General features: G+C 36.6%; 1 protein-coding gene and 1 non-coding gene across 2 annotated transcripts in view; both read right to left on the bottom strand.

Moving 5' to 3' along the window:
• Nucleotides 1-10,086, bottom strand: part of prpf8 (pre-mRNA processing factor 8) — a 39,624-nt gene extending 29,538 nt beyond the window's left edge. Inside the window, exons 1-15 of the mRNA XM_028806751.2 lie at nucleotides 9,921-10,086; nucleotides 9,251-9,365; nucleotides 8,224-8,392; nucleotides 7,879-8,043; nucleotides 7,213-7,431; nucleotides 6,866-7,078; nucleotides 5,825-5,950; nucleotides 5,623-5,728; nucleotides 5,124-5,314; nucleotides 4,878-4,997; nucleotides 4,581-4,770; nucleotides 3,326-3,445; nucleotides 3,049-3,183; nucleotides 2,802-2,931; nucleotides 2,498-2,694 (exon numbers count right to left, since the gene is read on the bottom strand). Of these exons, the coding sequence (XP_028662584.1) occupies nucleotides 2,498-2,694; nucleotides 2,802-2,931; nucleotides 3,049-3,183; nucleotides 3,326-3,445; nucleotides 4,581-4,770; nucleotides 4,878-4,997; nucleotides 5,124-5,314; nucleotides 5,623-5,728; nucleotides 5,825-5,950; nucleotides 6,866-7,078; nucleotides 7,213-7,431; nucleotides 7,879-8,043; nucleotides 8,224-8,392; nucleotides 9,251-9,353 (2,184 nt within the window). The 5' untranslated portion in view covers nucleotides 9,354-9,365; nucleotides 9,921-10,086. The remainder of the gene's footprint in view (nucleotides 1-2,497; nucleotides 2,695-2,801; nucleotides 2,932-3,048; nucleotides 3,184-3,325; nucleotides 3,446-4,580; nucleotides 4,771-4,877; nucleotides 4,998-5,123; nucleotides 5,315-5,622; nucleotides 5,729-5,824; nucleotides 5,951-6,865; nucleotides 7,079-7,212; nucleotides 7,432-7,878; nucleotides 8,044-8,223; nucleotides 8,393-9,250; nucleotides 9,366-9,920) is intronic.
• Nucleotides 9,436-9,563, bottom strand: LOC114656825 (small nucleolar RNA SNORA54). The gene has a single exon (XR_003717112.2). It is a non-coding gene; the product is annotated as a small nucleolar RNA SNORA54 (small nucleolar RNA).
• Nucleotides 10,087-10,357: the final 271 nt, after the last annotated feature.

Here is a 10,357-nt window from a genome sequence, read left to right as displayed (position 1 = left end):
AGGGGCCTCATGTATAAATGGTGCGTATGCACAAAAATGTTGCATACGAATGTTTCCATGCTCAAATCTCGATGTATAAAACCTAAACTTGGCGTAAAGACACAAACATTTTCACGGTAGCTCCAACCCTGGCATACGCAAGTTCTCCACTCAGTTATGCAAACTGGCGGCACCCAGCGTCAAAGCAGTGCTACTGTTCCTGTGTGGTTACCCTTTCTTTTTTAGATCCACATTCCTGACGTGGCTTTATAATACACACTGAAACTAACTGCATATTGTTTATTCGTTTAAGGCATCTGATTGTAATTAACCTGTAACAATATAATGGTCCAGGGAATAGCCAAAGTACTCCAAATACCATAGCTGCTTTAGCGTTGTTACTTTCACTGCACCTTCTTCTTTCAGCTGCTCCCGTTAGGGGTTGCCACAGTGGATCATCTTTTTCCATATTACTCTCACTGTACCACTTGGAGTATTTATATCACCATATCTGAGTGTGGAATCACAGCTCTACAGCAGCTGATCAGAAAGAATTATCGGTATACAGCATCAAGCACACGCAGCCTCAGCCATGCTGTCTATTGAACTGCTCTGACACGGCAAACGCTTCAAAGCCTTTCCTGTATGACCCTGCAGTTCAGAAAATTTCATCCCAAGAACTATAAATGCACTCAACCAGTCCATCAAGTGCTCCATGCAGAACTGTTTGTACTTATAAGTATTATATAGTTATAATATTGCACAACCTGAGCTACTTTATAAAGCGCGTATTTACATATGATGACGATATCATTATTAAGATGAAATGCAGCAAAATGTTTTATTATACAGATAAAACTTTAACTTCATTTAAATAATCTATTTTTAATAATTAAACATGTGAGGACACTGTGCAGCAGCGCTAGCTAGTTCAAGGACTGTTCCTGCCTCGCGCTCTATCCTTGCTGGTTCCGACGCGACACTGGAAGAATAGAATAATTAAACATGTACTACAAATATATTTCAATGTTCCTTAAAAGTTTTGAAGAATCAGCGTTCTAAGCTTATAGATGGCTTAACGTCTATTACAGAGCTGATTGTGTGGTGATTGGATATTTGGAGAAAGAAAAGTAAGGACAGGAATTGGGGGCGAGTACGTTTGAAAGACAGTACTACTACAATAAAGCATTTCATCGAAGGTTGCGCATGATGCAGCAAGCATCTTGCGTGAGACATGAACAATCACTGCGCCACTGTGTTCCCATGTTTAATAACATGCTTTAACTCCTATTATCATGAAGATGATATCACGTATACATCTCAGCATTTTAATTATTCAGACAGCTGTAATATTACAAATGTAATGGATTCTGTGTCCTGTCGGAGGAAGAGAAAGCCCGGAAGCACGTAGTGATTCACACACAGAGCACATAGAAGATCAAATACAAAACAAAGCATTTAACGTGCTACTTTAGTTACGATGGGATTTGAGAAACTAGTAAATTAAAAGATTTTAAGATGAAGTTTGTGATGTTCTACTTTAATGGCAAAATAAACTACGTGATTAAAGTGGAAATTTCGAGATTAAAGTTGACATTTCGTGCTTTTTTCCCCACTGTGTGCCTGTTTTTTTTTTTCTCTGTACCCTAATAAGCTTTCTTATGACACTCAGACGGTGGGCTACGACTCGCCTTTTCACGGCGACTTTGATATGTGACTTCTTTTTTTATTTCGGGCACTGTGCGACTTTGTGAACTTCAGCTCTTGCGTTTCTCTGACACGCTATGTCACTCGATCAACTTCCTTTTGTTGTTTATAGCACTGTTTAAACCAACAAATAGTACGTTTCTCCTTGCCTCCACTTGGTATTCGCTGAAATTCTTCTATTTTCCCTCATGCTTTTGCCATTGTCTTTTCACAGAAGGCTGAGCTTACGGGGATTTATATTGACTTGCATATTCAAAGAGGCGTAACTCTGGGAGGAGTTGGGGCGGGACAGCAGGCACATACACGTGCGTTATGTTTCACGCTGACCAGGATTTATGTAGCGGAAGAACATGGAAGGTGCCGATTATACAGATTTATGCATCTGGATTTTTTTGTGCGTACAAACATTTACGCTTTTGTGCTTACGCCATCTTATAGTGTGACTTCTACGCACGGCATTATACATGAGGCCCCAGGTTTTTTCGGTATTGGGGGTTATTGCAGCAGTTTTAAAAGATGAAGGAACAGTACCAGTAGTGAGAGAACAGTGAATTATAGCAGAAATAAGAGGGACCAGAGAGGGGAGGCAGGCAGGCATTAACCAGAACTGTGGGAAGGGGGTCCAGCTGACAAGTAGATGGTTTAGATTTTAGTACATTTAAGCAATTAAAAATGTATTGACTAACTGCTTCACTTTTATAATAAAGATGGAAAAACATTATTAATGCACTTCTTTCCTGCAATTCTTAAAAATATCCTGAATGTGTGGACTTTTTTTTTTTTTTTAAATATATAGAGGAATTAAACCCACCTTCCAAGGAATATTGGCTTTCCAGCATCTCCAAGATTCACTTAGATGCTGCAGAATGGTCCTTGCCTTGTTTTGCTTGATGCCCTCTGGCATCATATCTAAGATGTCATGCATTACAGCAGCTCTCAATTCCAGATCAAAGTGTGACTCCACACGCTGTTTTGTGACAGTCTTTGCCACTCCCTTTGAGTGACGTCCTGCACAAATGAAAAGATGGCAACAGAGTAACAATAAACAAGATGGTACAAATAAAATAAAAGGCTATGGGATGATATATACATGGCACTGAAAACACATAACTTACCTTCGAACTGCCTGGCAAGCAGGTTTCCTAACCACCTTTCCAGAAGTGGTGTTATCCCTCTCATGAAAAAGAGCCAGACTCTCCAACCAGGAGCCCAGAATCCACAGCCTGGGCCTTTTCCAACAGGACCCTATGGTAATTAATCACAGTCAAATGAGATTCACAGCCTGATTATAGGAAATGGGGATCATAAAAACATAAAATACACTAAATCAGGAAACAAACAAGTTTCCCTTAAGGCACTTACAGTGTTAAATCTGTAATATATAAGATGTTTCAAGTCCTTGCACATTCGAATTTGTCTCATTAGCTTGTACTTATACCGGTACATTCCAGTCAACTGACCCACATGGGCAAAGATATACTGGAGGCCATCTGCTAGCTTAGAGATAAGAGTTGAGGAGAGAGAAACAAAAGTATATTTAATTAACTTTTATAAATACATTATACAAAAAGTTAACATTTAAAAGTCACACAATGAAAAACTGAAAATGCAGTAAATAATTTATAGGTTTATTTTATACCTGGAAAGCATCAACATTTCCCAGTCTGTACTGCACATGGCTATCAACCACAAGCTTGCTGAGACGCAACACTTCTCGACACAAGTGGAACGCATTACCAAATCTAGACTTTTTACGCTCCTACAATGCGGAGAAAAAAAAAAAAAAAACATGATCTGAAGCAGTACATATGAAACAAAAATCCAAAACAGTTAAACAACTCTGAATCACTAATGGTAGGGCAAAGAGTAAACCTGAATTGTAAAACATTAAATGGCTTCAAAAGATATGTCGAACTATCCCACTAAAAAGACCATTTATTTTTTCAATAGGTTGTGAAACGTTTCAATGGAATACTCCACAACAAAATTATGTATTTTTTTTTATTTGCCTAATGTGGTATATAGTGCTGGCCAAGAAAAAACTTTAATATTGTTTTTGAGGAGAACAGAGATAATTTTTGATAAAACTGTCTATCAGAATGTCTAGGAGTTAAATACATCACTTCTCCCACTGATTCACTGGTCAAGAATTTGAAGCCGACAAAGTATAACAAGGCCAATTTTTTGTTTTTTTATTTGTGAGCCACCTTTATTAGGTAATTAACAATATTTTAGCAAAAAAAAATGCAAGCCCTGCGAGCATACAACAACTGGATGAATTGAGGTGCAGATTATTTGACACAAGTAATTCAAGCTTTTTCATGGATATTTTTGATATTGTTTGTTGTTGTTCACAGTTTTTCACAATAGGCTCCCATTCTATCAGAAATGTTATCCCCATTCTGCATTGAATCATGTGATTAAAAATTATTCTCTGCCATAACTACAAAGTACATGGGGTTAAACAATAGGTTAAAAAAAAAAAAACTACTGTATAAATTTTTAAGCAATATGAAATACACTTCTTGCATGATACCGCACTACCAAAAAAGGCACCAATGATTTCTTCATTATATAATCAAGCAGTCTGTTTTGCAAATGTTTCACAGTTTCTCAAAGGAACAGTGCACATACTATCATGTGTAACAGTTGATTGTGTGTCTTGATAAAAACACCTATTTTTGAGAAAATAAATTTTGCATTTTAGAGGACCAATAGCCCATACCCTAAAGAAAAATTAGCATCCAAAAAATAAACTACTACACTAAGAATGCCGACTGAAATTTATTTCACTTCCTCATAATTCTTTAACAGTGGATTTTCATGATACATTTTTTATGACCATAGTATGTAAAAAATCTGTCAACATTAAGAAAAATAATTTGCCCATTTACCTTTGTGGTGAGAGTCTTCACAGGCTTTAGGTTGAAATTGTAATCCAGATGAAGGTAGTTAAGATTTTTTCGGTGGATCAAGAGGTTCAACATGTTGTACCCCTGTCTACATACCTGAAGGCCAACTTCAACCCAATCCAACTTTGTAGACTGGAAAAATTTTGTGGATTTGAAAGAGCGAAATAAATATCTGTAAAGGACATAAAAAGATCGCAGAGTAATTTAATGAACTGCGGAAAAGCAGAAAAACTTTGATTAAAATAAAAAAAAAAAAAGCCTAAAACCTTCTGTACCAACCTTTTTTTTTGTGCTTTAGGTGGCCGATGTTTGAGGGCATTCAAAACATAGTACTTAAGTAGCTTCTGGTAGGAGACACGAACTTTCACTGGCTGTCCAGCTGGACAATGCTCACGATACCTAAGAAGAACCAATTAAAAATACTAACAAAGACAAATACTGGAGCGCTAAAAGAATACCTTTCACAAACATAATCATCACTACATATTTTTTTGATAAAACTCAGGAGAAAAAAGGGCTGCTCACCAGTTTTTAATGAGTGGGATGTCTAGAGCCCTGCGGGTTCTCCCAGACCGCAGATTAAACGGACGAGGAGCCCACAGTAAAGCAATACCGTTGGCTGTATTGTCAGTGTAAAGAGGGGTATCTTTCAAAAATGGTTCTACAAACTCTGGCAACTCAAACTCCTCATCATCATCAGGCAAAGGCTCTTGACTCTACCAAGAAATGAATATTTTTGAATGCTTGTTTTCTGTTTAACAGTACAGCAACTAAATCATCAAGACACAATGTCTTCAGTTATAACCAAGAATAACAATGTTATTCACATAAAAAAATGTCTCTTGAAAATATAAACACATTAGAAACTCTGAAAATGAAAGCGTGAGCATAAGCACATTAATCTAAACTTGTTAAATCTAGTAAAAAGCAGTATCATAGATCACTATAAAACAGTAACACTGCAAGAAATACTTGCCATTCATGTGTGCAAGTTCCTTTAAATGTACCTAAAATATTTACATACCTTGACAGAGTGCCTGTGGGAAATTGGATTGATCAAGGGATCAAAATAAAAGGCTGGAAGGTCAGGATCTTCAGTTTTAATGAAAACAACATTTGGGGTGTGATACCTGGAATCAAAATTCATGATATTTAACATATTATTAGCCTTTCAATCATTTTTAAATGCAGAGTTAATAGAAAATATTTTTAGGACTTTTGCTTACCAAGTAAGATGAACATGATGAGGTAAGTTATTATATAAATATGGAAATGCAATCTTGTACTCTGTTCTTATTGGCTGTCTGATTATGATTTTGTTGATGTCATTAAACTCATTCCAGTCTTCATCCCTACATAGCAGGACAAAAATCAGAGCAGATTTTATATAAGAAAATATACATACATATATGATCGATCAATTACATTCCTTCACTAAATTATTTCTGTGTTTTAAAAAACTACAAAAAATGCTCTAGAGCAGGGGTTTTCAAACTGGGGGAGACCATACTTTGCTTGGGGGTCAGCCAAGGCAGATGTTCTTAAAAGAAAAGCAAGCCATATTTTAAAGATTGTCTTTAAATTCTCAGTTTTTAAATAAGTATTACTCAAAATGTTCATATTGTTGCTTTAAAGTAGTCCTATATACAAACCAGTTAGACTACAGCTGCAGGCTTGAACCTTTAAATGCTTCAGTTCCTAATAAGAGTTCAGTACTTAATTTAGAAATTGTGGTGTTTCGAGACATTAAATTTTCTAAGGGGAGATGCAAAGTTAAAAATAAATACATAAATAAATAAAAATAAATAAAAGTTATAACCCCTGGCCTAGAGCTATTTCACAACATTTGATCATGAGCATCAATAGTCTACTATAGTTAATCATGTTTTACTTAATATATCTATTATTAATCAAAACCACGTAGTGGGCTGCTGTCAGCAATAAACCAAGAATCCAAGATCATGCATTGAGGGGTCCTGAACAGATCTTACAATTTAGAATTATCAAACATAACCGAAACAAATTAAAATCAATATTTCTATATGCCAAATAATCCTGATTGCCCAGTTCGGGATAAAAAGGTATATGGCCTAATCAGACAACCATGCCTACAAGAAGAGCCAACTTGTGACAGATTACTACTCAACCACAAGGAACATCCACATGCATTGAACTTACAGACAAAGACTGAATTCTGGATTATTAACTGCATTACTCAAAATAAGGAAAATTAAGTCCAATTCAAGATGATATTTTGATGCACTTACTGCAAGTTGATGTCTCTAACAAGTGGCTCAAATTTAGGCCCTCCTGGTATGGCCATATTAAGTGCTTTGGAGGTGAAGAAGGCTTTGAGGTCAAAAAGGTAGAAATAATTATCATCCACCAAGTCTGTTAGAAGCTGATTGGCCAAACGATAAAGAGTTGACATCATTGGAAGAGAAAACTGCCAGCGCCTATATGTAGATCCATTCACAAACCTTAGAGTCAGGAGAAAGGGAAAAAATGCAAATATAAATGACTGAATTGGTTAACAGTACCATTTTATAATTTAGTGATTGTAAACAGAGTATAAGGAATATTCAAGAGTCTAATACTTAAACACAACACATACTTGGTGTTGTCTCTGAGAGGCTGGTGATCATATAGCCAATCAGCAACTGAGGAATCCTCTTCAGGATCCAGCTCCATTTGAATGGCTTCCAGAGGCTCAACATCTAAAATGTTGTCAGCATAATCTAAAGGGGGTTCCTCATCATCAAAAGGTGGGAAACGCATTCGTTTGAAATGCCGTCTGTCTCTCTTTTCTCGACGCATCATAATCCACATTGATCTGCCATAGAGTAATTGGAGAGTAAACACAGTTGTATGACAATGGCATTATATGACTGCTATTAAAATCTTAAAAAAGAAACAAACAAGTATTTGGGCAAAAACTGAAATATAGTAGGTGTATGTTCAAAATCTGGAAAGACCGTTTTTCTATATCACGTGACTTAAACTTCAGTTTATTCTTATATAAACACCTCTCTTTGGGCAACACTAACAGTTTTTAAATTTAAACAAAGGACACATTACAGAAATTAGTGTTTGAGGATTTAAAAAATACGAAGTTAGAGGAAAACGTATATTAGTGTTTAATGAGGATTTAAAAAATGAGATGTTAGAGGAAAATTTATATATAATACATATACAAACACATAATAAATACCACAGGTATATATCCACATATACCGACTATTAAGTTAGAAGTTCTAAATGTGATTTTTAATTTGCTTACCCCCATTGTGCAATGTACACTGGTTCAATGACCCAAGGAATCTCATTTACAAATGAAATTGCACCAGTTATGTGATAGAGCACTGGTACATCACGGATCTGCTCCCACGGCATTGGCATGTTTTCTAAGAGTTTCAGAACTGCATGAGGCATATATTTAAGAGCACTGTCCCCGGGAGGGAAAAGAAAAAACAGAAAAACCACACATATTAAAATATTGTTCAACACATTAGCTCTGAATATAACTATACTTGTTTCAGTTGATTGTTAAGCTTGTTCAAACACTTATCTAAAAATAAGCAAACAACCAAAAATGCAATATAGGAAAGAAAAAGTTGCTCATTACCCCAAATAAACCCTCTTGTCATGGCGGAATTTTCTGTTGGTCATGTCTCCATGGTCTCGAATGATCTTACGGACATGTTCAGGAGGCATGTCTTCTTTCTGGGCATCAACATACCCAAACTTTCTTTTCTCTGCATAACGCTTTGCTTGCAACTGTTGCCATTTCCGTGCTACAAAAAAAAAAAAAAAAAGAATTAAAAACCAAATAAAAGCAATCCTAAACAAATAAGCACAGGCAAAACATTTCATCCAGTATGAAACAAGAGGTGTAAATGTAAAACGACTCTATTACAATCAAATGGATACAAAGTGCGTTTTGTACTGGTTTTTGAATTGCAAAAACACATCTTAGTATATTTTATTGTGACCAACGTAACACGGCGCTTTACGAAACAAACAATTACACTGCGGGCAACAAGCCAAAGTGTGATCCAAGATAATAAAAATATAGAATTTTTGCAGGGAAAATGGATGGGTGGATGGATGGCACATGCTTGCTATAGCTTCTGTCTGCAAAAACACTTTGCTTTAAACCTCATGTTTTTGTAAAGCTTTTCACTTTCTCTCACTGTTTGAACTGTTAATCTGGTTTTCTGTGCCTTACTCTTTAAACCATTGTTTTTCCTGTATTTATCGTTACTGAATGTTTTATGCAGGCATCATTTGTATGCGATATGTCCATCCATCCATCATATGTCCCGTTGTTTATTCCTAATTTCTGTGAAGCGCTCTGAGCAGGGAAAAGCCGGTATAAAAATGTATTATAAATATTACAAAAATGTATATCAACAAAAATGTACAGTAAGGCCTGGTAAACGGTATAGTGGGTCATGGATATGTACATCATGTAGAAAACATAAAACAAACAAAGGTATGGCTGATTTAAAACGCACAAATGACTAACGAAATCCAGATACCGTATGATCAGCTCATGTGAGTGTTACGTGGAAAGGGAAAAATAATTCTCTCGGTTCACAACCTTAAAAAATAAACACTTATCAGAAAGAAACCCTTGTGATTCAACATACCTTTCTCTTGCAGTTTTTCTTCTGACATATAATCCGGTATTGCAGCAGGAGGAGTGGGTATCCCAGGAGGGACGAAGGTATACGGAAATGCAGGGGTAGCCATTGTGGTTTAAACCTAAAAAAATTAGAAATACAATAGTAACAAATCACTAAAACAAAATTTAAACAATTCTTAAAGTTGATGTGGCTGTCCCAAACTAGAACGGAAGTTTACAGCAAACAGCAATAAACTATTTGTTCAAGATGGGTTAATTTAGCACTGGAATGGAACCCAGTACCGGGGAAAAATGATAATGGGTTACGAGCAGTGCATATAATAATATGTATCATTAAACACGCGCGTACAAAAATCACTCATTCACGCAAGTCCGATGTCGGTGTTAAAATGGATCTCTGACACACTTAACTGCAGTAGCGCTCCAGCGATACTTAAAAACAACACGGCCTGGCATTAACATTGGAAAGAAAGAGATGCAAGGACATGTAACACAACCTTCAAACGATCGCGCAATTAACATACAATAAGTGTCTCAAAATTGATCGTAGTCCTCTGCATATTACTCATTTATAATCAGCCGCACAAAACAAACCATGCAGAGAGTAGGCCTTCCTACCTCCGTGAAATGAAGTACTCCAACTAATTACTTTTCTTAATACATGCAAAACTTACCTCGGTATAATCGACAACCGAGTTGTCCACAAAACAATTTAATAAACGCAGTTCTCTCTGGTGTTGATATTTTAAAACTCCCTGTCGAACATCACTATGCAATCTTTTCCAGGCGCCAAGGCACAGCACTGAACACTTGCTCACGCAACCTCGGTACCACAAACGCGCATGCGCACGTAAAGGACGTTACGTCCTAGTGCGTCACCGCACGCCGAACCTCAACCAATAGGCACTCTAGTTGCCAACAGTATCTGGCGGAGTCAAGTAACATTAAAGATGGTGGATGTACTCGTGTGAGAGAACGTGTACTTTTTTTTGTTCTTTATTTCGGCATATACAATTTCTTGTATTAGGAATTTGTTAGTTTTCGCATACCCCTTGTGGTCAGAGCGCCTGGAGCAATACAGGTTAAGGGCCTTGCTCAAGGGCCCAGCAGA

This window comes from Erpetoichthys calabaricus, chromosome 8 (genome assembly GCF_900747795.2).
Source record: "Erpetoichthys calabaricus chromosome 8, fErpCal1.3, whole genome shotgun sequence".
Lineage (NCBI taxonomy): Eukaryota > Metazoa > Chordata > Cladistia > Polypteriformes > Polypteridae > Erpetoichthys > Erpetoichthys calabaricus.
This window is presented reverse-complemented; position numbering and strand designations above follow the sequence as displayed.